This window comes from Seriola dumerili, unplaced genomic scaffold (genome assembly GCF_002260705.1).
Source record: "Seriola dumerili isolate Sdu_G_001 unplaced genomic scaffold, Sdu_1.0 BDQW01001125.1, whole genome shotgun sequence".
In the NCBI taxonomy this organism is placed as follows: domain Eukaryota; kingdom Metazoa; phylum Chordata; class Actinopteri; order Carangiformes; family Carangidae; genus Seriola; species Seriola dumerili.
Genome location: NW_019175380.1, coordinates 627,371 through 651,370, shown reverse-complemented (window position 1 = coordinate 651,370; position 24,000 = coordinate 627,371). Strand labels below are relative to the sequence as shown.

At 41.4% G+C, this 24,000-nt stretch overlaps 1 protein-coding gene across 1 annotated transcript; it reads right to left on the bottom strand.

Moving 5' to 3' along the window:
* Positions 1-8,329: 8,329 nt before the first annotated feature.
* On the bottom strand, positions 8,330-22,757 carry frzb (frizzled-related protein). Its single transcript, XM_022767346.1, has 8 exons — positions 22,415-22,757; positions 14,862-15,110; positions 12,824-12,859; positions 12,621-12,680; positions 11,713-11,778; positions 9,103-9,307; positions 8,655-8,718; positions 8,330-8,465 (listed from the first exon to the last, which is right to left on the bottom strand). Exons 1-8 carry the CDS (start codon positions 22,617-22,619, stop codon positions 8,406-8,408), a joined length of 945 nt encoding a protein of 314 aa, XP_022623067.1. The 5' UTR covers positions 22,620-22,757; the 3' UTR covers positions 8,330-8,405.
* Between the last annotated feature and the right edge of the window lie 1,243 nt (positions 22,758-24,000).

Here is a 24,000-nt window from a genome sequence, read left to right as displayed (position 1 = left end):
GGTGCAACGGAGCAGATGAAGAAAAATCCACCTTCAAACTGCCAGTAATCAGCTGGATCCTTGGAGCATCTGGGGGGAAGAAATAACAGGAGACACTAAGATTCACTGTTAAGTCCTTAAAAATTATGATTTCATCTTTTTTTTTTTTTGTTTACCATTACTTTAATAAAGCTTAAACAAATGTTAAGTTTGAGTAAACATCAAACACCTGAAGCTCATCTCATCACTAGCAACACACAGTAAAATTAGCTACTTCTACATTGCTAATCGCGGTTAGCTTTTCACTTTAACACATTAATGACGCAGTATAAACATACATACTTAATTACATTTGTTTATCCGTCTATAGCATTATTTAATCCGAAATAAATAAACGACATGAACACAAACAACGTCACCAAAACAATAGAGTAAATGTTTTCTTACCTGATATCTTTGCAGGATATAAATTCACTTAACTTCTCTTAGGTGACCGAACAGATTCCGTCCGACCTTTCCTAATATTCCAGTTCTCCATTGAAACCCTACAACTCAAATCCGCTCAAAATAAGAATTTATCAGATTTAAAATGATCCAGGAAACAGGAGACCGAGTAGCAGTGCGGAGTACAGACACCCAGCAGCAGCACTCCCACTCAACACGTATTTTCAAATTTGATTCGTTATGTGTTTATGGTCTGAATCTCTAGTTTGAAGTTTTCTTCAATACAACATGATGTTCATTTTTTAAATTATGGTCCTATTTAAAAGAAAATAGACGTTAAAGCAGAGTGGCTTTAGGGCGTGGCTACCGCGTCATTGACACACAGAGGGACCTGCCTGTTAATCCGGATATGACGTCAGAGCGATGTGTCGGACATTTGACTTGTCATTGTGTTTTCAGTTCATCAAAGTTAGCTCCAACATGTTGTTTACCGGTAAATGTCTTGTTCAGTGTTCAGTTGTTCTCAAAGACACTCAGAGGAGTCGGCGGTTCAATTTTTTCCGGTAAGTACATTTTGTTTTAAGCCTATTTCTTTGCTAGCCAAAATTAGCATCCCTGTTAATATCACAGTTCAGGTGAAGATGCACCTTGCTAACCAAGCTAGCCAGCTAGTGCTAGCGTTAGCTGATAACTTAGCGATTGCTATGCTAACGGTACCTGGCCCCGCTGGGCTGATAACCTGTGTCAACCTGGGTTAGCCCGTGGAGGTGTTCAGTCAAAGCCCAATAAAAAGGTGAATTTAATCGACGTTAATCTAACGACGTTTGGTTTGTGTTTCTCCACATGTGACCCAGTTTAAGTGATCTGCGTTAGTGTAATGCGCAGCGTTAATGTTGGTTAATACATTGTCCATCGAGACGTCGTGATAGTTCAAGTTAAGATAACGTGACGTTTACAAAATGTGTAGACAAATATTTGTCATATAGAAGATTGTTCATTTAATACTCAAACCAGTCCTCAACTGAAGCAGACATTCATGCACCTATCCTGACAGCTGATCGATATTTGTGATTAACTGTGATCCACCGCATCTTAACTCAAGTGTTTGTGTTTTATTGTCATTTGAAAGGTTTCCACACTGTGAAAACTGAGTGATCTGTGCCAACAGAAGGAGGACCTCATGTACAGAGCAGCCCATTTGTTTCCATTCATCTGGTTGTGGAGAAGGGAGACTGCATGGACATCCTTAGTTCTCTAATGTGCTGTGATGATGATGATGGTAGAAAACCTCTCCCAGTTCATCTTCCTCTGATGAAACGACAGACTAACTGCTGATGAGTTAGTTTATTATTCTCTGTCTTCACTATTCACAGGTTCAGTTTCTTACCTGCAACTTCATTTCTGCCGTTGTTGACAGGTGATGGTAGCAACACTTTTAAGAACAGAATTTATAAATATTAAACTGTGATTAAGTGATGGATCATCTCTAGCACTGTCACCACCTCCACAGGTGAAAGTATTTACCAATTAACATCAGCATGTTAGGGTAGAAATAGCGAGTTGTCTTCCCTCCCAGAGACCAGGAGAGGCCGCCCAGGTGACAGTTCAAGGCAGCGACGGGGAAGAACACCTCCTGTCTCCAGAGGTGAGATTCACTTCAGATATCACTGTTTCCTCTAATGAATATCAGATCTATATTAACACACACTGCTCTCTGATTATCTTTCAGCTGTCTTCTTGGACTGAACTCGGGCCCTGCAAACTGGGCCAGAGTTAGCCGCCTGGTGGAGGCCGTTTGCAACCAGCTCTGCATCTTCACCTGGTGGCCACGTGGTCCAGAGGGACCGTGAGGACTCGCTGGAAGAGAGGAGGCTCTGAGCCTCTCTTCTGATTGGCTGACTGTTTTCTGAGTGATCCAATAAAAATATAGCAGATTTCAGGTAAAACACTCAGAGAAACCAAATCCTGCAAGGTTTGGATGGTGGGTCCAGGTGGGCGGGGCTTGGTGACTGCTTTGTTGTGACATCACAAAGTTCCAGAAGTCCTGACGGCTGGTTTTAAGGCTCAGTTTCTGAATACAGGCTGTGTGCATTTCTCTGTGGACTGAGGCTTTGATACTTTCACAGTATTAATATAGAAGCTAGAGCTGATCTATAATCACACTACACATGGACACAGACCTTTACACTGGATGGGACCTTTAATTCCTTGATTCCCTCTTACTCATCACACAGCTTTAGTATTTGAGGTTGGTTGCTTGTGGTGGGCCGGTCTGGGCCAAAATGCCAGGGCAGATTTTTTTTGTTCCAGTCCGGCCCTGCTTCAGTTTGAACTCCATGTAGCTCAAATATGTGACTTTGTTTTTTGTTTTGAGGATAAAAGTCATCAGACAAATGTAGTCGAGTAAGAAGTAGAAACTCTCACAGATTGGAAATACTCAGGTAAAAGACCACCACCTAAAAATGTATTCTGGTACTGTAATTAACTAAATGACCTTAGGTACTTTCCACCTCTGAGTATTATTGAAGCAGGAGATTTTTCTGTATACCTCTCCCTCCTTCTCGCCCTCAGTCTGTTTTGTGGGCAGTTGGAGGTCAGCATTGACGCAGCACTGCTCCATAAACCACTGGAACCACTTACTGTGTGTGCGTTCTATTGTTTCATGATGTGAAATGGAGCAGCAACTTGGGCAAACACTCGCTGAGGTATTGTGGGAACCAACCTGGTAATCCTGTGTGTGTGTGTGTGTGTGTGTGTGTGTGTGTGTGTGTGTGTGTGTGTGTGTGTTTGAATGATGATGTCAGATAAAAATCACTTTCTCTCTTGGACTGTTGGAGATTTGGCCATGTGTGTCCGTGACGCTCTACACTGAATAACAGATGTAAGGTTTAAGACATATGATCACAATGATTAACGCACCAAAAAAAAAAAAAAACCCAACTCAGAACCTGTCTATTTCTTTAACCATTTCATTTCATCACTGAGTGACAGCAGCAGCAGAGATGAATAAATAACACGTCTGTTTTCTAATCTGATACATGTATATCTGTGGATACTGTCAAAGGAGTAAAATATGACGAACTCAGAACTTTATGGAAAAATACCAGTGAATATTAGACCAAATGGGCTAAATCACCAGAGACTTTGGACCAGAGCAGGGCTAAAACACTGGCAAATACTGGACCAAACATATTGCAAAACTGGATATAACCAGGGCTAAAATACCTGTAAATATTAGACAGAAAAGTTGTTAAAACACCAGTAATTATTGGAGCATTTGAGGCTAAAACAGCAGAGAATATACTGTATAAAGACACGTCTAAGACACACAGTGAATGTTTGACGATACATATGCTAAACACCAGCAAATATTAAACCAAACCAGGACTAAACACCAGATAACAGTGGACTGAACCAGGGCTAAACACCAGATAACAGTGGACTGAACCAGGGCTAAACACTAGATAATACTGGAAAACAGGACTCAAACACCAGCAAATATTGAACCAAAGCAGGGCATCGAACCACAGCTAATCCAACACAGAAGTCTGGCCCAGACCTGGTGAATATAGATTCAAACCGGGGCTTAAACACCAGAGTGTAGTCGACCAAACCGGGAATATAACACTAGTGAATACTGGTGAACACAAAGTGGACTGCAGTTGGATGACGGTGCTTCTCTGCTGCTTCTTTACTAATTTCTTGTTAACGTGTTGGCCTTGAGACCTCGATGAGTTCATGTAGCACATCGAGACTTGTGGCAGTTTGTGTTTTTTCCACTTTCCGCCCTCTAGCGTTGAAAACTCACTTAATGCAGCTTCAACTGCTCGACGAGGTCAGTCCGGATGAAAATAGACTTGTTTGCTGTGTCAGCACTCAGGAACATGAATAGAGCCACTCAGGCTCAAGAAACAAACTACACCTTATACCAACACCAGGTGTGTTTTCAGTCAGGCAGTCAGCTGAAGTCAGGGTGCAGGAGAGGAGAGAGGAGAGAGGAGGAGAGCGGAGGAGGATCAGGAGGCGTAATAGCAGTAAATCCATGAAAACATTTTCTCTTCTCTCTCATGGAAACTGCAGCTGAGAAAACACTGCTGGAAATTAGTAGCCAGGAACTACTGGAAGCACGCCTACACACACACACACACACACACACACACTGAACATACTAACACACACATACTTAGCACACACACACACACACACACACACCCTACACGCTGGCTGTGTTTCATGCTGCTGCTCAGTTTTGTTAAACAAACTTTACTCCCATCAGTGGTAAATCGCTGAAGGTCTGAAGGTTCAACTCTTTACGTTGGTCTGGTTCTGACTATATTTAGATTTGTTTTTACATCAATCAGGGTATAAACATTTTCACAGGTTGTGTCTGAGTCTTATAGAAGAGTTTCAGAGCAGTTAAAGTGTAAAGATCGTCACACACCTCCATCATTTTCAAGTTTTGCACCAAGTTTTCATACTCAGTGTTTCCTAAGTGGAGATTTATTTAATCACTAAATTGAAACAGGGTCCACCACACACACTATTGTTGTTACCAGCCATGGCAGTGTTGCTGGTGTTGTTTTCACCTTGTGTGTCATCATGGTCAAATGTGGTTCTGGACTGAGCGATAGTAGTAGTAGTCTCATTTAGACACGTTAGCAACCGGCCTTTTTTACCAGATGTAAAAGCTTAAAGAAATCAGGACCGGAGTATTTACTGACATCTTTTATGTCGTAGAATAAAACGTGAAAATGTATTGAGCTTGTGTTAACCACAGACTTATTTCAGTCATCGAACCACACTCAAACTAGAATCACCTCTTCGTGGTCGTATCCCTCCGCCACTCAGACTAGTTCCAGGTTATTTCCCTGTTTATCCAGAGTCAGAGACAATATGAACCATTAGTGTGAAATTTTGTCATAATTGCTGTGTGAAGTCGTGAGGAATGGCTAAAAAGTGTTTTGTGAGGTCACACTGACCTCGACCTTTGACCTTTAACCACCAAAATCTAATCAGTTCGTCCTTGAGTCCCGGTGGACATTTGTGCCAAACCTGAAGGGATTCCCTTGAGGAGTTCTTGAAATATTAAGGCCAAAACGGCAGTTTTCCAGAGGTCACTGTGACATTGACCTTTGACCCTCTTTGCCACCAAAGTCTAATCAGCTCACCCTTCAGTCCTAGTGAATGTTGGTGCCACATTTGAAGAAGTTCTGTCGAGGTGTTACTGAGATATCGTGTCCACGACGCTGTGATGGACGGAGGAATAAAAACTCACAGAATAACATCAAACCACGTTTTCTAAAATTCATGTTTAATGGTTCAAACTGCTGTGAAGTCCAGAGTTCACAATATCAGAGTGTTAGTATAGTTTACTGGTAAAAGTAGTGTAGTATTGAGTGTTAGTGTGTTTACATGAACAGAGATACGGTGCGATAATGAGAGTACTGTGAATCAGAGGCTGTGTTCAGACAGCAGGGACTCAGTCTGCAGCTCGTCCGATGAAGAAGGACCATAAGTCTTTGTTGACGTGTCACATGTCGGTAAACCGCAGGTGTAAACAATAAAACAAATGATGGCTGGATTCAATTTAGCTGCTTCAGTCTCAGGGTCCCGGTACTGTGCACGCTCAGTGACACTATGACGACACGTCAGCTGTGAAAAAGGCCTTTAAATAACTTTCCTGTCTGCAATATGAATGTTGATCCTGACGGCAGGGTTTAATGGACGGTTCCCGGAGCGTTCGTGAGGGTGAAGACCAGCTGGCTGCCATGTGATGTGATGACTCAGGTTCACAGGGACGCCAGAGCATCTCAGAAACCAGCTGGTCTTCACCTTCACCAACAAAACACAGAACCAGACTTCCCCTCGTGTTCAGGTACAGTCACATTCGTCCTCCGCTCATCAAAGGTCGCGATGGTGCGGTTATGATGCGGGTAATCAATCAATATAGACATACTGATCAGAGTGACGCTACACTTTGTGGTCTAGTGTCGTGGTGATGACGGTGGAGTAAATAACTTAATCATGTCCTATTTCTGCTGTTGGACTTGTCCAAATCTGCACAATCAAAGATGAACGAAGGTGACCCCTGACCTCTGTGGCCTGAAGTCGCCTGTGTTGCAGGTTTCAGCAGAAGCGAATAGGAAACAGAGTGAATGTTCATAAATACAGGAACAGGAAATAGGAAATACATCAATCAACAAGCAGCGGGTTTTAAATTCCACTTCCCCACGGATCATCTGTACGTCACATGACAAAAGTCAAAGTCAAAAAGTAAAAAAAAAAAAAAGATTAACGCTGATTGAAGTGAGCAGAGCTGCAACTAATGATTATTTCCTTTATCAATTAACCTGATAGTTAGTTATTGATTAATCACTGAACTGTCAGAGACGTGTGTGAACACTTTTCTGAAGCCAAAGGTGATATTCATCAGATCGTTTGTTTTCTTCAACCGAAATGTGAAGAAACGATCAATCGATTAACAAAAACAGTTGCCAATTATTTTACTCTCGGTTCTCTGATCAATTAATGGTTGCAGCTCTAAAAGTGATCAGTTCACATAGTACAGTAATCTGGAGTCTGGAGTGTGCCATTTTAAGTTATGCATAAAAAAAACAACCTAAATTTAAATTATAGTTATAAAAATATTAAAAGGCTTTAAAATGTAAATTTTTGTTATTGATCATATTCCACCTCAGATTTGATTTTTTCCGTCTCATGAATTTACAGTTTCCAAGTCATGAGTTTGTTTGATTCTTGTTTTTTTTAACATTAATCAAAGTAATAACTGATCATGGTCAAACACTGTGATCATTATTCCAGGGTCACACTCCAAACTCCTCTCGTTCACATTTACCTAAACAAGAAATAAAGACAGTTTGTTGTTTCCTGTTGTCGTGACCTATTGAGACCAGATGAGCTGCTGCTGTTTTTCTGTGGTAGTTTTATTTATTTATTATTTTATTTCTATCTGATTTTTAGCTGTTTGTGGTCATTTTATGAGTCTTCGTGGTAGTTTTGTGTATCTTGGTAGTCATTTCTATATGGTTTGTAGTCGGTTTGTGAGTCTATGTGGCTGTTTGGTGCCTTTTTGTGGTCATTTAATGCATCTTTGCAGTCGTTTTGTGTCTCTTTAATGTACTTTTGAGTCTCTTTGTAGTAGTATTGCAGTATCTATAGTATTTTTTGTGTCTCTTTATCGTCTTTATGTGTCTCTTTGTAGCTCTATGATTGAGAAATGTTAACAGTCTCTTCAAACAGACGCTCTGGCCCGTCCAGTAATCCAGTGAACTCTCTGCTGCTGCCTGAACACAGCGTGAATAATCTTCTTTCCTTCCTTTCTGCAGAGTTCAGTAAAGTTCCGGTCGTGGCTACAGACCGATCATAGTCCAAATGTCGAAGTCCAAATGGCTTTCGCATCATTTAAATGTCCTCCATCCCATCACCATGGTGACATGGCCAACATCCAGGATTATTATTAAAGACTGTGACCATGGAGAGGAGCTGTGGAGCCAACATGGCCGCCGCTGAAAAGAAATTTGTTCCAAAAAAGTGTCATGTACAGACTGTAGGGCTGTGCGTAGGTTTAGTACTACAGCTTACAAACATACGTCTTTATTGAGTGCTTTAGGTGTACACACACACATGCGCACACACATGCACGCACGAACACACACACACACACATTCACAAACACTTCACACACATACAAACACACACACACTGACAAACACACACTCTAAACGCACACTAAATAATGTTTGTGCAAAGAAAATAAATGACAAAAATCAGACTCCAGCAGTCTGACAGATGAAGAGATGAACTACATTCAGCTACAACAGCCTGTGATAGTGCAATATCTACACACACACACACACAAACACACACACGTGCACACACACACACACACACACACACACGTGCACACACACACACACACACACACACACACACACACACACACACACACACACAGTCAGATCTCAGTGGCGATTCCGGCGCTGATTCCCTTGGCCTTTCCCCTGCAGGATCTGATCCCATCTCTGGACAGAAAGACAGACAGGAAGTGAAACTGAAGTCAGTGGAAGGACGCCACATTACGATGTGTGTAACAACAGTTCAGTACAAATCAGTATTGACTTAAAAAAAGCCTCCACCTGTACAACTGCTGATGTGTGTACATAGAAAATAAATGTGTTGTCTGTTTGTGTGCAGCTGGATGTGAATCACACCTTGACCTTCCTGCCCATTTTGTCCTTCCACCTCTGAGCAATGGAGCCGTCAATCAGAAGCAACCTACAACCACAAAACCAGAGTGAGCAGCGTTTTATAAAGGAGACATTTTATAAGATTAGTCTTATTTAGCTTCAAGGAAAATGAGCAGCTGTGCTACACAACAAGGAACATATATTATTATGGAGGCACAGAAATGAATCACAGTAGCACATTACAGAGTGAGGAGAAAAAGAAAACCTTCAGGGTTTTTATAAGTTGTACAAAGAAGAGACAAACAGCCGAATCAGAAGCTGATGTTTGAGATAAACATTTACAAGTCAGACAACGCACTGAAGCTAATTTGAAAACCACCAATTGGACAGATGCTTTACCCCGAAGAGCCTGAATCTAATTGGAGTTTAAAGGTCTTATCAACTAGTTGGACTTGTTTTTAGCTGCTCGTACCGGGACGTCTCCTCGTTCTCGTAGCCCATGATGAGGTACTCATCCCCCGGAGTCAGAGGAGGACACAGGCAGGAGGACGAGTAGTAGAGCGTCTGCGTCTCCTTGGGAATGTTGACCAGGGAAGACTTGAGCACCTCCTTCACGTCCACCACCGCCGTGGGCTCCAGGCCGCGATTCCTCACCTCCCGCACCCTCGCCCTGATCACTGAAAGAGAGAGTCGTCGGCGTACAGGGACACATTGGATAAGGGGGTTGAAAAGAATAAAAGCTTAAATCATTATTTGACTTTCCCTGGGCTTAGATAGTGTCTTCTGAATCGCTGCCTGCATCCCAGATTTTTTAGCAATTCAGAGTGCTCACTAATGGTTGTTCCCCAGTTGGAAAAACAGTTGACGAACCAGAGGTTTGTCGGCGAGATTAAGTAGAGAGGGGGCGTCATCTTCCTTTGCCAGGGCCGCAAAAATGGCCAGAAGAATCCAACAAGCATGGACACCAGCTGTTCTCCTATGACAACTGATCAGTTTTCTCCAGTTTCACTGCGAGCATATGGAGTTTCAGTGGGTGGGGCAAATAAATGAATCAATAATTAAGAACAAGACCGACTTCCCTGCGGTGTAGTTCTCATGCAGCCTATTTAAAACCTGTGTTTGTCCATTGGACAGACTTGTAGTTTTGGTGCTGCCAAATTCCTTGATGACATTTTGTCCAGACGACTGGTTCTAAAGACAGACACTGTGTGAAGGCCCGGTCGCAACAGTATTTAAAAATGGCCGCCACAAAAGAAATATCACCAAAATCAGCACACATTTTTTGCACCCACTTCAATTTCACAGTAAAAATTATGCAAATTTGTGTCACTGACCAACAGCAAACTGTCTTGACGGGGCTGACATTTGCAGGAATGCAGAGTCAGAGAGATCAAAATGGAGGAAGCTATCGTAGCTGCTGTTATTAGCCACGATGCACCATCCACTTTCATTGAACCTGGAATGGTTTGCAGATTGTTTTAAATGTACTTTGTGAACTTATTGTCAAAATTCCCAGAGTAAAATACCAGCGGAGGGCAGTAAACATTTCGTGACGGAGAAAATACAAAGTAGCTCAGAGAGTTATTGAGCGCTAGCCCAGCTGGCTAGCATATTAATGGTTAGCTTGCAAGCTACAGCAGTTTACCAGCTAGCCCTGTGAGTAGTAACTATGTCAACAAACTTGTTGAACCAAAGGTTTTTCGCAAAGACCTGCGGAGACATTTCCCTGTTCCTTCTGTGGCGCTGCTTTGATGGAGAGAACATCCAAACAGAGCGGTGGAAATTTTCACAATTAAGACATATTTCATTGGACTTTTACAGTATTTTACAGTAAAACTAGAAATTTATATGTTATAAACCTTTTGTGTTTTAAATTTCTGGGAGCAGTTGCTTTGAAACTGGTTAAACCTGTTTTCTGTCATGCTACCTTGGCTCCAACAGCATAAAATAATATGAATATACCTGTCTAGGTGAACATTAATTGGGAGTTAACAAAACAAATAATATACATAATGCACCAGAACAGAAATACTCCAGCGCTAAGAAAGAGGTGGAGGCTGCAGAGTTGTGTGGTGCAGCAGGTCAGAGTCGTAGGTAATATCAGCAGCAGTGTTAAGAAGCGAGTTCCAGCAGGCAGATTATAAAGACCACCTTGACGTGCACTCTGACATGCCACCATGCTTCACTAAACTACTCTGTTTTAATTATATCTGAATATTTTTAACGTGAGCTCTTGTTTTTAATGACGGCTGGAAAAAATCTAAAAATCTTCCCCGAATGGATTCTGTGGCCAAAGGCATTAGTGAGGCCCAGAAGTCCACATGGAAATCTCTGCTGGATTTGCCAAATCATGCCTGTGCGCTGCAATCATCTGGAAAAGCCTTTCTGGTCTTTTAGCTTTTGTGTGTCTAATTTAATCTAAGTAACCTAACAGCCTCTGCACCGAAATCTTTCCCACTACACGGAGAAAAACAGGCCAGAGAGAGAGAATCCGCTGAAGAGTTCAGTGATTCTGTAAAGACCTTTTAACAGAGTCCTTGAGCTGTACAGTTAAGGCTTGAAACAGGGGGAGTAAAAAGTATTCAGACTTGCTGAGTAGTTATGAGGTGATGTGGATTTCTCACATGTAGCGCTCAGTGTGTGTTTGGCTGTCAGACGTGATGCCGAGTCCGGATTCCCACTTAAAACTTTCAACGTCTAGTTTGGAAATGTACCGAAAAATAAACACAGACTTACAATTTTTATGATGCAATTTGCATCATAAATTGCAGCCCTTCTTCTCAGAATCATATGTATGTGCTTCTCTTATATATTACAACAGAAATGAATGCAATCTAAAACATGAAAGCAACCTGAACGCTGCTGAGAGCTGCAGATTTACTGGTGATTCTAAGTGTGATCCACAGGAATGGAAACACTTCACCATGACAGGGAAGGATTTGGTTGCTTAGATCCGACAATATTATTATATTATCTCACATACAGATAACTTATATATTAATGATAAGGTACTACTATAGATAATTATGTCAGAATAAAACACAAATTTCATAAAAATCGGACACAGTCCAAGACGACTCACCGTAGTTGTAGTTGTTCCTCTCGTAGGTTTTCAAAATCATTCGGACCGGCTTACATTTACAGCGATCTGCACACACACACACACACACACACACACACACACACACACACACACACACACAGACATTGTGTTCAGGCCCCACCTCCATAAAAGTCCACATTTCTGGACTGAATTTGTCATGCTGTCTTCACCTCATATGTCCCTTGTGACGAAAGGAAAGAGTTGGAAAGTTTCCTACAACGATGACGATCGCCTCAGCTCAGGATGGCTGTGTGACTGTCGGTGGTGTGTCGCAGTGTATCCAGAAATCTACTGTTTTTAATAACCTTGAACGATGGGCTGACATCTGAAAAGGCGATGCTGTTTTATCGCTGTCAAATTTGCAAAATGACGATGATTCTGAAGTTCTGCTGTTTATTATGTGGAGAATAGTTAACGAGTGATTGAGGGAGTGATTTTGGATTGGATTGATTTTCCCCAGTATCCCAGAATGCATTGCACGCTGGCTCATGTACCTTAACGCCACGTTCTCGTCGTATGGGATGGATGGTACTCGTGAGCGTTCATGTATTCCAGATGGTTGTATAATAACAGCTGGTTGTGTGAATGTTAATATTCTGACAATATAACACCGTGTCCATTAAGTTTAGGTTTAATCACATTGAACGACAGTTATTACCTGATGTGACGCATCCAGAGTTTGTTTGGTTTTCAGGCACTTTTGTAATAATTCAGTTTTTTGGCAGTAATCAGTCGGATGTGTCTGAGCTTCCCTGGTGTAATAATGACCTGGATGTTGAGGTGAACGTTATTTATAAGTCAGAAGCTTTTAATTATGAGATCTTTCGATATGAAATGAATGTTGGGATAAACCGTCGGAGGTACAGACAGGTAGAAAGACAGGTTACCTCCGTTGGGTCCTCTGCAGTGGAAGTTGTTGGAATCCATTGGGAAGTCTGGACTGGATTCTGTCAGAGGGTGAAACACAGTGTTTAGCATGCTGGTGAGAAAAACATGGTTCACCAAAATCCACCTGATATCGCATCAACCAGCGGACACGTCAGGCTGTAGCTTCTGGGGAAAGAAAGAGAAAGTCAAAGGTCAGCCTCACCTGGATTACACCTGGCTGGGTCCTGGTAGTACGGATCTACAGAGACACACAGAGAGAGAGAGAGACGCCGGTCAGTGTCAGAACACAGGGAAAACATATCATCTTGTTTCTTCAGTTCATACGGGTTTTTCTGGTCGTGGAAGACAATGGAAGAAAAAACTGGAACTTCAACAAGGAGCCGGTCCAGAGCCTGGTCCTGGTGATGGGTCGGCCGTGTGGAGTTGAGGAAGTTATTATCATATCTGTTATTATTCATGAGAACAACTGAGGTCAAACACTACGAGCGTCGTCTCCCCTCTCCCACTGACAGCTGACTTTTCATCCCAGCTTCAAGTGGCCGCTCAGAACGATATTATGACTTTTGAGTTCCAGTTTCTTTCTTGACGACACGTCAAAAGCACCAGATCTGATCAAAACGAGGGTTTGACTGTGACACGTCTGACGATGACAAACCAACCAATCAGAATATGAGATGAAATGATGCAGAATACATCGGCCAATTCTTTAATTGCTGTTTTTTACTCACATTTTTCTGTAGCTACAACCTGGTCCTCCTCCTCCTCCTCCTCCTCCTCCTCCTCTCGTAGTTTTTCAATGTCTAGAAGTGGCCAAAACCTCTTTATTACCTCCATCACAGAGGTTCTGTTTTCACTCATGAGTGAATTGGTTTGTTTGTGTGTTTGGCAGCAGGATTACGCTAAAAAGTAGTTAACTGATTTGCACCGAGCTTGGAGGAGAGCTGGGGCCTGGGACACGGAAGAACTCGTTAAATTTTGGGGCAGATCTGAACGATTTACTCTGAATTAGATTTTTGTTTCTCTGGACTCTGGTGTGTTTTGTTTGACATTGTCTTTGGCTGAAGTCTTTGCTCTCTGAGAACCTGTCCAGTTGTTTTGCTGCATTTTCAAAGCATTAGAGGATGACCTCAGCTGATGATGTGTCTCTGCTGTCATATGTTTTGTTTTTCTATTTACACTGTAGACCCATGTTTCACCAGGAATCCACTGCAGAGTGTGACGTCCCTCAAACTGATATCAGTCATTTTTTATTAGATTTTATTAGATCCGTCCTGCACAGTGTGACATGCAGTAAACTTAGTGAGCAACAAACGGAGACAAACTGTGGCTGCTTCAGATTTCTGTTCCAACAGGAGACAAACTTCTTAAAGCAACATTCAGACAGGAGTCCTGCTGAAAATCACTGGAACGACTTAAACGATCCACCCTGACTGAACCTCAGCAAATCAACAACTCACACCGAGGGAAAATCCCAAAGCCCTGCTGAGCCGAGCCGAGCCAGGGCGGCTAGGAGATACGTGGGTGTACCGTTATGGAAGTCGAGGGGATTGAGATTTTTTCAGGACTCGCTGGTCCATGGCCTGTTTAAAGAAGCAGAGGACAGTGAGGGTTTTATTGAGTGTAAAACGAGTGGGCCGCCTGTATCAAAGAGCTCTTTGAGAAAGTCAGTGGGAGTGAAGTCGGAGGGGAAATGACTCACGCTATCTGTTCGAGAGCGAGCAGAAACAAACTGCTGAGAGTAGAAACATGATAGAAAACACTGATAAGGTTCAGCTAAGCAGGGACTAACTGCTTCCTGATGGTCTTTATTCAGAAGTCACCTCCGTATTACGACTGTTAAGACTTTGTACCATTAAAGAAGTCGCTGATATTAAAAGACTGATAATAACTGAGAGGTTCTGTGTTGTCAACTTTCCATAACTTGAGATTTCTGTCCATATTTCATTTCAAGAACATTGTATTTTTACTAAGGGAGTTTTGTGTAGATTGTTCTCATCGCTGTCTAAAACAGTAAAAATACTGTTACAGATATCACAATCCTAATATATCAAATAAATAATTATATACAAGAAAACAGATTTTGTACAAAGCAGTCAACATGTTTTTGTCAAATCTCATGCAATTTTCTCTAAAGTCTTTAATCTTGCAGGAAACCAACCAATCACCAGCTGCCTCGGTACAAGCACAGCACTCTTACATGCAGTGTAATGATGATAACATCAACGATAAAACAGTGATACCTGGTCCCTCTGCCTTGACGATGGCCTCAGGCGAGATGCAGACGCCGCGGTCGTACAGCGGCAGCTCGTTGCAGGCCAGGCTGTCGGGCCAGCTGTGGTTGTAACGCTTCATCACCGGCTCGCAGCCGTACTTCGCCCGCTCGCACACCGCCTTGCAGGGTTTGATGGGCTCGTGCTGGAAGTCGATGGTGCAGATGGGGGCGTACATGGCACACAGGAAGAAGAGCAAATCCGGACTGCAGCCAGTACCTGAGCACAGACAGGTGTGTGTGTTTCTGTTATTACCTTTGGTACAGTTTGAGTCGAGTCACCTGAAGTGGCTTTAAAATACTTTTAAAGTTCAACTGAACTTTTTGTGCAAGGAAAATAAACTATAATGATACCTCAGCTACAGTATTGTGCATGTTTTTCCTTTTAAAACCACTCTTGGACAAATCTGGGGAAACACTGTGTTTCAGACATCTGGGCGGATGTTTCCCATGGCAGCGGTTGAATAACATTTGAGATTTGGCATTGGTAGAAACGCCCTGTCAACTACCATGATGCACCACTAACTGGAGCATGTCATAAGAGTTGTAAAAAGGAAGAAGCTATTTTGGACAGAAAAAAATCCCCATTAATCTTCCTCATAGACAGTGTTACATGACAGTTGGAACTCGTCTGCGGTTTGGATGCACATAAAACTTTCCCAGTTAAATTGTCAGCACAAGAGATGAGCAACTGTGTTAGAAAATATCTGGTTCTTTCATAAAAAGCTAAAAAGGTACATCAGCCACATGTTTTTAAATGCCAAAACTTCTCTGGTTCCAGCTTCACCAGTGTGAATATTTGCTGTCAGATGTATTGATAATGAAAATAACTGTTAGTTGCAGCCTTGCAGAATAACTCGACCTGAGGTTTTTGTTGTGAATTCAATAACTTGACACAAAAAAAAGTATAAACAATTTGTTAATTTTGACGCAGAGTATTTCTATTTTTACTCAAGCAAAAGACCTGAGTGCTTTTTCCAACACTGCTTCTCTTACATCAGTGCAGAGACGGTGCGTTCAGAGTCCTCCCTTGCACAGCACTGCACCAGAAAGAGTTCAACACCGGGTATAGAGGACGGATCAGCGTTTTTATTGCAGGGGATGACTGAGGTTTGGCTGCACAGCTTCACAGTGAAGTCACAGAAATATTATGAACTTGTGACCTGAAACTGCCTCCTCTTTTTTTGGCCTGCAGATCTTTCATTAGGACATTTTTCTGGTTAAAGCCTTATTGCCTCTCCACTTTCTCCCTCCGCTCCTCCGACCTCAGCCAGTACCTAAAGTACAGAGTACACATCATGAAATATCATGGCAGCTAATCAGGTTATCCACCTACCTTTAAATTTGATTCCGCTTTACAGTTAAAGATTTTTTTTAAATGGGTTTTTAACCACAAATCTCAGTCCAACTCCAAATGGCACAAAACACTGAAGACTAACATCCAGAAAAGAAGTCCTGACCTAGCTAACCAGCTAACGTTGCATTTCAAAGGTGAATATAGCAGCTAAAATTTAAATATCTTCATAAATTCAAAAATCAAAAAAGACCAGAATGTAAAGTATTTTTTATTCACTTCCATTTTTAAGGCCTCAGTATGTGTACGATGTGACGTCCATGTCTAAAGTTTGTTCTAAATCTCCACAACAGCTGCCATGATTGTTCAACTGTCCGTTTCAGAAAGTTACAAAACTTGTCGATTGTGGCTGAACCAACTGTGATGTCACAGAGGTGCTGGTGAAGGGTTTTTTAACACGTTGTTTGACCACCAGCCAAGCAATTTGGATCCTGAGCCTTTTACTGTCAAACCGCAAACCAGCTGAATCAGCTGTGTATCCTCATTAAAAAGTAGCATTAATGTAGTGAATAATGACACTGTTGGAGCATGAAAACAGATGGACTTCTCAGACTAAAATCAGCTAAGAACAACTGTTGAATAAAAGGAACTGTGCAATATTTGCTTTCTACAGCGAGAGACATCACGATAAAGAAAGAAAAACTGTAGACAGTCTGTACACTGTATATTCAGTTTACAAATCGAGATAATGTATGTACAGAACGTGCAGGTTTTCAGAGCAGCATTATTAGCTAAACTTATCAAAAACACACAGAGGTTGTGATATTCGGTATCAGGAGGTATGCAGAGAAGAAACACTTCAGGCTTAGAGAGAAAACACACAGAACAGAGCTGAACACCACGTAGTTCCAGTAACAGGGTTAGCCTACCAGTCACTGTGTCAAATATAGAAACATAACTGGAATCGTTTTACTTAACCTTTCGCATATAATCCACAAACTAAATTCCATTCACAGGTCGGGTGGAGGCAGAAATCTCAGACACGTAATTCTCAAAATATTGACAATTAAACCAAAACTATCTGCATGGTCAGATACCAGCAGAGGGAGGGAGAAAATATGCTTTTTTATAATTTGGGTGAACTTTTAACATCGAGGCCAGTTTGTGTTTAATGATCAACTCCATCAATGTGAGTTTATTTTATTGCCTTCTGGACTCAAGTAAAACCATAAAATGAAGGTTTGGCAGCGGCGCAGCTGGACAGACTGGTCCTCCATCATAATGAACAGTCAAACAGTAAAACCACCTCAGCTCAACAGAACAGAACAGAGAGAACAAGAAAACACCCGCAACTGTAATATTTACTGAATTCCCACCTCAACCTGTTAAACTCACGATTTACCCTCTGAGATCTGGCGGTCATGCTAACAGTGCTCTTTGGTCAGTCCACCACTTTGGTCCAGACTGAAATATCATAAAGACTATTGGATGGACTGTTATGATCGTTTTTACAGACATTCATGGTTCCCAGAGGATGAATCCTATTGGCTTTGGTTTACTCTTGACTTTTCCTTTAGCGCCACCAGCAGGTCAAAATGTACGTTTGCTGAATATTTTCGTTTGTGACCAGCCACATGCACAGTTAATGACATTCCCATCAGCCTCATCTGTGCTCGGATTTTGGTGCTAATTAGCAAAGGTTAGCATGCTAACACGCTAAATCATGATGGTGAATGTGATAAACATTATACCTACTAAACATCAGCATGTTAGCATGTTCCCTCAGCATGCTGCTGTTGGAATTTACAGCCTCACTTAGCTGCTGGCCGCACTGCAGACTCTTCAGAGTCTTGAGCTATAAACACGCTGTAACCTCCCAAAATCCCAAAACCTTTCTTCCAGTTCCAAGTCGATGTTCTCAGTCGAGTCCTGTTCAGGATTTACAGCCAAATAAACCAAACTGAGGAAACAGTTCAGTGTCACGGTTGATTAAAGGAAATTTCTTTTTTTCTTTCCAGCTTTTGTCTTATTTGGTGAGTTTCATCCATCACTTCTATCAGCTCTGATCACATCCTCCTTTCCAACAGTTGTGCTGCCAGAACAACATCAGCTGTTTCAGGTCTGAAGGGAGACTTTAAATCACTGACTTGGAAGAGGAAACCTGCATGAACACACCCAAGTTTGTCGCTTTGTAAAACTGTTGTGAGTCCAGAAGACCACACCTTGAATATTTAAAAATATAAGTCAGAAACAAAAGTGATGGAAAACTTTTAAATGATTCATCTGTCGGTATGAAGGTTGTGAAGAAAATCTACATCAGGAATGATTCAGTTTCTTTTTGATCTTTTAATTTGAACAAGACCTGATGGAGGAGGAGGAGGAGGAGGAGGAGGAGGAAGAAGAAGAGGACCAGTCATGGCAAGAGATGATGAAGGTATGAAGAAATGTGATGCTGTTAGCGCTGCTCAGGGTTGAAGGTTTTCCTGTTGTTTTAAAAGTATTACTTCCAGTATTTTCCTGGTAACCGGAGATTTGTTGCTATAAATTAAGACTGATTTCAAAAATGGAAGATAATTAATTATAAAAACACAGATTCAGTATTTATCCAAACTGAAATGTGGTTATTTTGACCTAGTGTTTGACACATCAAGCTTAAGTTTCATCACAAGTTTAGGGCTGTAACTGACGCTTATTACCTCCACCAAAGTGGTTATTTTTTCACCCGTGTCTGTTTGTTTGTCAGAAGGATTATTCAAAAAGCACTGAGCTGATTTGCACTGAACTTGGTGGAGGGATGGGACATGGACCGGGGAAGAACCCATTACATTTTGGAGCATTTTCTACTTTTAATTAGCGGTTAGCCTGATTGTTTTCCTGGTGACCTCTTCATCCAAACAGTCCAAAACTCAAATTCACATTAGAGCTGTAACAGTCGATCGACAGGAAACTAAACAATGTTATTCTAATAATTGACCCTTTTGGTCATTTTAAGGCAAAAATGCCAAATATTTGATGGTTTCAGCTTCTCAAATGTGAGATTTTTGGTACTTTTACTTGTCTTTAACATTACAGTAGTTTTTTTCTGATGCTAATCGTTAGTTGCAGCCCTAATATATATTTTTAACAATCAGAGACATACACGTTTGAAAAGAGTTAGTGTAGATTACAACTGTTTGAAACCATATCAGTTCTTCTAGTTCTAGTTTGGGTAAATAACCCAACAGTAATGAAAAAACAGGATGACACTGGTCAAAAGGTGGTTTTCTCTGTTGGTTTTCATGGTACCAGTAAGGATAACCCAGTACTGCATTGATAATATAATTTCCCAAATTGGGTAGATTTGATTTCCAGTATTCTTCAGTATTCCAGCCACATTAAAGATCCAGGGACACCACAGTTATTTTTCCTGGGAAACTCCAACAGATTTTGGCAAGAATTCCTGGGAAATGCCAAGATCTCAATTCTTGGTATTCAAACCCAGTCAAGTCATGAACCTTTACGGTCAGCCGGCTAGTTAATTAGGTAAATGAGACCATTAATATCTGTGGACAGAATTAGTCATTCTGGTCAGAGCTGGATTTCTTGTTTTGTCTGGACGAGGTTCATTAGTCTGTAGTTCCTCCGGTTACCTTTGAGTTTGTGCTCAGAGACAGTTTCAACCAGGAGTTTGTATTTTCAGCTCTAATTTCATAAACGCCTGAGTGACCCAAAGGTTTGGGTTTCTCAAGCAGCCGCACAGAACCATCTTGTCATTGGACCAGGGCTGCAGTCCAACCAAAAACCAATGGGCTGTAACTCTGACCAACTCTTTAACGTACAGCTGCTTCGTCCCTGTCTGATGCTATAGGAGACATTGTTTTTCCTTTTTGAATAAACTTAATTGGAAAGATAGTTCCCACAGAAATGTTTCCATGATCACTGAGTCAACTGATGCTCAGTCAGAACAGTTCAGACCAGATCCAGCAGCTTAATTCAGAGGTATAGGTGTGTACATGCAGGTGGATGGTATATACCTGCCCATATACTTACCAAAACACAGCTACAGATACCTTTCAGTGCACATGTTACAGTCCTTCATGTACAGAAGTGGAAGCCAAACAGCCTGAGTACATTTTTTTTTTGCCAATTAAGTATTAAATAAGCTTCTGTAGCAAAAATAAAAGGTCCATTGAAGCTGCAGCGAACCCACCCACCAAAACACCAACACACCACTGGTTCGCTCCTGTAGAGCCGTGGCAGGTCGAGACTCAGGTCACCCAAGACACAAAAAATAAAGTCTGAGATGTCTGTATCAAAACCTGGTGTAAAGTTTGTGGTGCTCACAGATTGGAAGTTTGGAAGATTTTAATTTTAAGAGTAACTCTTAACACCAGGTACAACAGCTGTGTTTTATTGTCTTCTCTGGTTTAACGTTGTCAGAATTGTGCACACACATGAGCTAATGAGGCTGGTGTCAGAAGCACTGACTGACTGACCACACCTGACCACGCACAGCTGGGGTGATGGGTGTGGTGAGAGGTCGGGCAGATTTAAAGGTGCCCTGTGGAGGTTTCTTATAAACTGAGTCATGTTTACATTCAGTGGTTTTCACCAAATCACACTGGTTCTTAAAAAACATGAACACATTTGCTCCCTCATAAAACCTCTGCAGAGCCAAGTTGGAAATATTTAAAATCTTATAGTGTTTCCATCAATGTTTGTGAGTCTCCTTCTTCTTCTTCTTCTTCTTCTTCTTCCTCTTCTTCTCTGAATTTGTTGGTGCATCAAAAATTTGCATGTTGATGGAATAGCATGAAAGCTGGTGGCAGGAATGTGAAGCCATCGTGTCATGAGTGAGATAGAAATAAACCAGAGACCCACTCGTAAAAAAAAACAAAAAACACAGAGCAACTTTAAAGCGCGGTCACATCAGATTCCTCTTCAGTTAAACTGGCCCGAACAAGGATGAAGTCACAGTTCATATGTGGGTGATGAATAAATATTGGGCAAAAGTGATGGCTCATCACTAAAATACGAATGTCTCCATTTTCCAGACACAGTGCATCACTCTTTCTATTGGCCGACTGTGTCAACAGAAACACAGAGACAGAGAAGAAACACTTGAATTCATCAGGTTTCAATCCAAGTGGATGAAAGACAGAGGAAATATTTACAAGATCAAACCCACGGAGATCAGTTTCCCTCACAGAAGTGGAATTAGTCTTTAAAATATGAAATAACAGCATCTTGTTCTGTCCTCGTTACTCTGGATAATCCACAGAGGATCACTGGAACTGTTGATTATTCAGAGTAACAACACATGCTGCACCATTCACCTCCATTATATTTGGGTGGAGGCAGGAAAGACACCTCTAGAGGGATTGAAGATAATTAGTTTTTGCAATTAGGGCGAACTGAAGCTTTAATCTGTTCTGAGACATTTTCTCTCATATTATAACTGAACTTTATTTAAAGCTCTTTCGATCTCACTTTCCTTTTATTTCTCTCACTTTCTTCCTCTTTAACTCTAAAAAGAAAACACTAATTAAAGTTAATGATCACCTTCATCATGGATTCATCTGCTGATTATTTTGATGTGAAATCAGTTTCCCCAAAGCCCAAGAAGTTTTACAACTGCTAAATATTCAGTTTTTAATTATATGAAACAGTGAAAAGCAGCAAAGCCTCAAATATGAAGCAATTTATAAAATGTTTGGAAATTTTGCAAGAAAAAAGTTGCTGATTAATTTTCTATTGATTTATTCATTGCTCCAATTGAAGTAATTTATGTTATTAATGATGTTTCTGGAGCTGCCTCAGTGAGTCTTACAGGAGCCAATTAAATTAATTAAAATTAATTAAGTAATTAATTAGTAACCTTTACTTTGGAGTGTAGCCTAAATATCATTGCCATTATCAGTCAGCTGATGAGGCTTTAATTAGCTCATAGTGCAACTAATGATGAGTTTTATCATCTAATAATTTGCAGTTTTTCAATTAATTGTATCATCATTTACTTGATCTCATGTCCAAAAGTAGCAAAATATGCTCCTTGATATTTAATTTAATTTAATTTATACGTTTTGACTTTAAATTGTAAAAGAACTTTGAAAAGTATAAACTATGAACTTCAGAAAAAATAACAACAAAATAAAGAGGAGAAATGAATCAGTTTGTGAGTTAATTAGCCTTTAGATCCATTTAAGGATTAATTAAGAGGTTAATTAGTGCACGGACCGGGAGCCACTCACCCAGCAGCCCTTCAAACTGCTCGATGGCCAGCACCGCGTTGTCCTGCGTGCTGTGGTGGAGGTGGTTCGGCATCTTGGTCATGTTCCACGGCATGGACCGGCACAGCGGGATCCGCACCGGCTCGCAGGACGCCGCCCGGACCGCAGCCGGCCACAGCGCGCAGGACACGGCCAGCAGAGACACGGAGAGTCCCGGGGAGAGCATGTCTGTCGGTTCGGTTCGGCTCGGATCGGTGCAGTTGAAGTCACGGTGAAGTCTCGGTCATTCACACTGAGTTAAATCCAGAGCAGGGACGTGATTTTCCTGCTGATTGCCGCCGCTGCTGTCCGGTCTGCAGGCAGCTCGAGGAAGCGGGAGGAGCCGCTTTCTTATTCAGACTTTCACCTCCTCCTCTTCCTCTATCCCTCCCCTCCTCTCTCTCCTCTCCTCACCTCTCCTCTTTGTTCCTCCCTCCTCTGCCCTCTCTTCTTTCCTCCTCCTGCTCTCCTCTTATCCTCCATACTAAAAGACAGATTCCTTTTAGATGAAAAGTCAACACCGCTAAAGCCGCTAAAAGCCCGTAGATGTGCGCGTCAGTACATTTCATGAAGTCAGTTAAGTGAAAGTGCCAATACACCAATGTTACAAGTGAATGATCTGCATGCAAAAGTACAAGTATTATCATCAAAATGTAGTTAAAATATTACAGTAAATTGTCCCTGTGACTGATCCTGAGTCAGCAGCATTTCACTGTTGGAGCCGCAGATGGACTTTTCTCTAATCTGCACTTTATTGTGAAATATTGGACAGTTATTGAAATTAAACCATGTAAGAAGTTTAAAGGGGAAACGTCTGAATAACTCAACATGACAAGGATATTGATTTAATCTTAACTATGTTCTGTATTTTATCAGCATGTTATATGTTCTTGAGGTTTGGCTTCATCTGTCACCTCTAATGAAACTTTAACCAATAATCCCAAAGTCCTGACCAGATTCAAACACAGACTGAAGTTACTGAGTTCCACTGAATCAGTTTTTATACCATGATGTCCACTGCACTGCACATTAAAGCTCCATATTTTCTTCTTCTTCTGTGTTTTAATTGAAGTGTTGATCCATAAGAAGATATGTTTGTTTAAGTAACAAAAACCATCTCAGTGTAGTTTTACATCTCCTCTCTCAGGCTTCTCTCTGGAGCTCTAGTAACAACAGGTCTGTGAGCCAATCAGAAGAGAGGAGGCTCTGAGCCTCTCTTCTGATTGGCTGCCTGCTTTCTGAGTGATCCAATGAAAATATATCAGCTTTCAGGTAAAAACACTCAGAGAAACCAAATCCTGCAAGGTTTGGATGGTGGGTCCAGGTGGGCGGGGCTTGGTGACTGCTTTGTTGTGACATCACAAAGTTCCAGAAGTCCTGACGGCTGGTTTTAAGGCTCAGTTTCTGAATACAGGCTGTGTGCATTTCTCTGTGGACTGAGGCTTTGATACTTTCACAGTATTAATATAGAAGCTAGAGCTGATCTATTAGTGACCTTTACACTGGAGGAGCTTTAAGGAATATTACTTTTTGATTTCATTTGATTTCATTTAATAATTCATGCATGA